The sequence below is a fragment of the Piliocolobus tephrosceles genome, chromosome 21 (genome assembly GCF_002776525.5).
Source record: "Piliocolobus tephrosceles isolate RC106 chromosome 21, ASM277652v3, whole genome shotgun sequence".
NCBI classification, from domain to species: Eukaryota; Metazoa; Chordata; class Mammalia; order Primates; family Cercopithecidae; genus Piliocolobus; species Piliocolobus tephrosceles.
In genome coordinates this window covers 42,664,827-42,666,919 of record NC_045454.1, presented here as the reverse complement: position 1 = coordinate 42,666,919, position 2,093 = coordinate 42,664,827, and the positions used below count along the sequence as shown (strand labels likewise).

Genomic DNA, 2,093 nt, shown 5'->3' with positions numbered 1-2,093 from the left:
AAATTCCGGAGCTGCAGCGGCCAGAGAGGGAGGACGACCCTGCTCGGCCCTGGCACCCTCTCAGTCCGGAAATACAGCAGCATTTGTTCCGGAGGGGAAGGCGCGAGGTTTCCGGGAAAGCAGCACCGCCCCTTGGCCCCAGGTGGCTAGCGCTATAAAGGACCGCGCGCCTCCCTGCGTCCCACTCGACGCTGAGCTCCTCTGCTACTCAGAGCTGCAACCTCGGCCTCGCTATGGCTCCCAGCTGCCCCCAGCCCGCGCTGCCCACACTCCTGGTGCTGCTCCAGGCTCTGCTCCCAGGTGAGTCAGGGGTGGGGATTGCCATGGGGCCAGCTCCCCAAAACCCCGGGAGGACCGGCTCCCAGGTCAGGTCATGCATACTTAGGTAGCTGTTTATGGGAAGGCGGGCTAGAGACAGCGATTGAAAGGCAACAGTCAGTGGGTTCGAATCCAGACCCTGCATCACCTCCATGTGTGGCCTCGGGCTATACATTGCAGCTTTAAAAAAGGGGGTTGGGCCGGGCGTGGTGGCTCAAGCCTGTAATTCCAGCACTTTGGGAGGCCGAGACGGGCGGATCACAAGGTCAGGAGATCGAGACCATCCTGGCTAACACGGTGAAACCCCATCTCTACTAAAAAATACAAAAAAACTAGCCGGGCGAGGTGGTGGGCGCCTGTAGTCCCAGCTACTCGGGAGGCTGAGGCCGGAGAATGGCATAAACCCGGGAGGCGGAGCTTGCAGTGAGCTGAGATCTGGCCACTGCACTCCAGCCCAGGCGACAGAGCCAGACTCCGTCTCACAGAAAAAAAATAAAATAAAATAAAAAAGGGGGTTGGAGATGGAGGGGAGGGGCGGACCTCGCTTTGTTGCCCAGGCCGGTCTTGAACTCCTGGGCTCTAGTGTGAACCACTGCCTTGCTTGGCTAGATTGGGTCTCTGAAACTTCAGTTTCTCAGCTGTAAAACGAAAAACGTTTTACAGCCACCTGGCAGGGTATCTGGCCCAGCACAGCACCTGGCCCCAGCACAGCACCCGGTCCCAGGACTCAATCATGATGGTTTGGGAACTTGGCTGTGCGCCAACCCAACAAGGCTTAAGGGACCCCCACCCACTTCAAGATGTATATTCTGTTCCTCATCCTCTCTGACCCTGGGGAAGTCCAGGGCTGCTTCTACTCGGGGGAATTCCAGAGCTGACTTATCCGTGGCCCAAAGCTGAGAAGTGGGAGGCGCCAGCACACCCTCCCCCAGCTCCAGCCTAGCTAGGGCAGAGGGAAGGGGTCAGAGGGTCTTTCATGGTGGTGTAAGTTTGGGGAACCAGGAGGGTGGGAGATTGACAGCTTGGTTAACAGCTCAACAAAGCCTCAGATCCAGGCCAGCGTGGTGGTTCATGCCTGTAATCCCAACACTTCAGGAGGCCCAGACGGGTGAATCACTTAAGGTCAGGAGTTGGAGACAAGCCTGGCCAACATGGCAAAAGCCCATCTCTACTAAATTTACAGAAATTAGCTGGCATGGCGGTGGGCGCCCGTGATCCCAGCTACTCGGGAAGCTGAGGCAGGAAAATCCCTTAAACCTACGAGGCGGAGGTTGCAGTGAGCTGAGATGATGCCACTGCACTCCAGCCTGGGGGATATGGAGAGATTCGGTCTCAAAAAACAAAGCGTTCTGATCCAGACTCAGACCCAGATCGCACTGCTTTCTAACTGAGTAACCATTTCCCTTTATGAAATGGGAATGGTCCCAGAATCTCCGTTGGAAAATACATGGAGTCAATGTTCTCACACCCCCATCCAAGATAGAACAAATCCGAGACAGGAATCTTTGAAGTGGGGCAGTGCTGGGCTCAGATATTTTTTCCCACCTTCGGAGGCAGCAAAATCTGAGGGACCTAATCCAAATAGGCCCGCCCGCCCTGCCTCCATCCCTCCCTCCCTGCCTCCTTTCCTTCCTTCCTTTTTTTGAGACGGAGTCTCACTCTGTCGTCTAGGCTGAAGTGCAGTGGCGCGATCTGGACTCACTGCAACCTCTACCTCTCAGGTTCAAGCGATTCTTCTGCCTCAGCCTCCCTGAGTAGCTGGGACTACAGGCGTG

The 2,093-nt window shown here is 56.3% G+C and overlaps 1 protein-coding gene across 1 annotated transcript in view; it reads left to right on the top strand.

Moving 5' to 3' along the window:
- The window catches only part of ICAM1 (intercellular adhesion molecule 1), a 21,714-nt gene continuing 19,621 nt past the window's right edge, over nt 1–2,093 (top strand). The window contains exon 1 of the mRNA XM_026455578.2: nt 1–300. Coding sequence (XP_026311363.1) covers nt 234–300 — 67 coding nt within the window. The 5' untranslated portion in view covers nt 1–233. The remainder of the gene's footprint in view (nt 301–2,093) is intronic.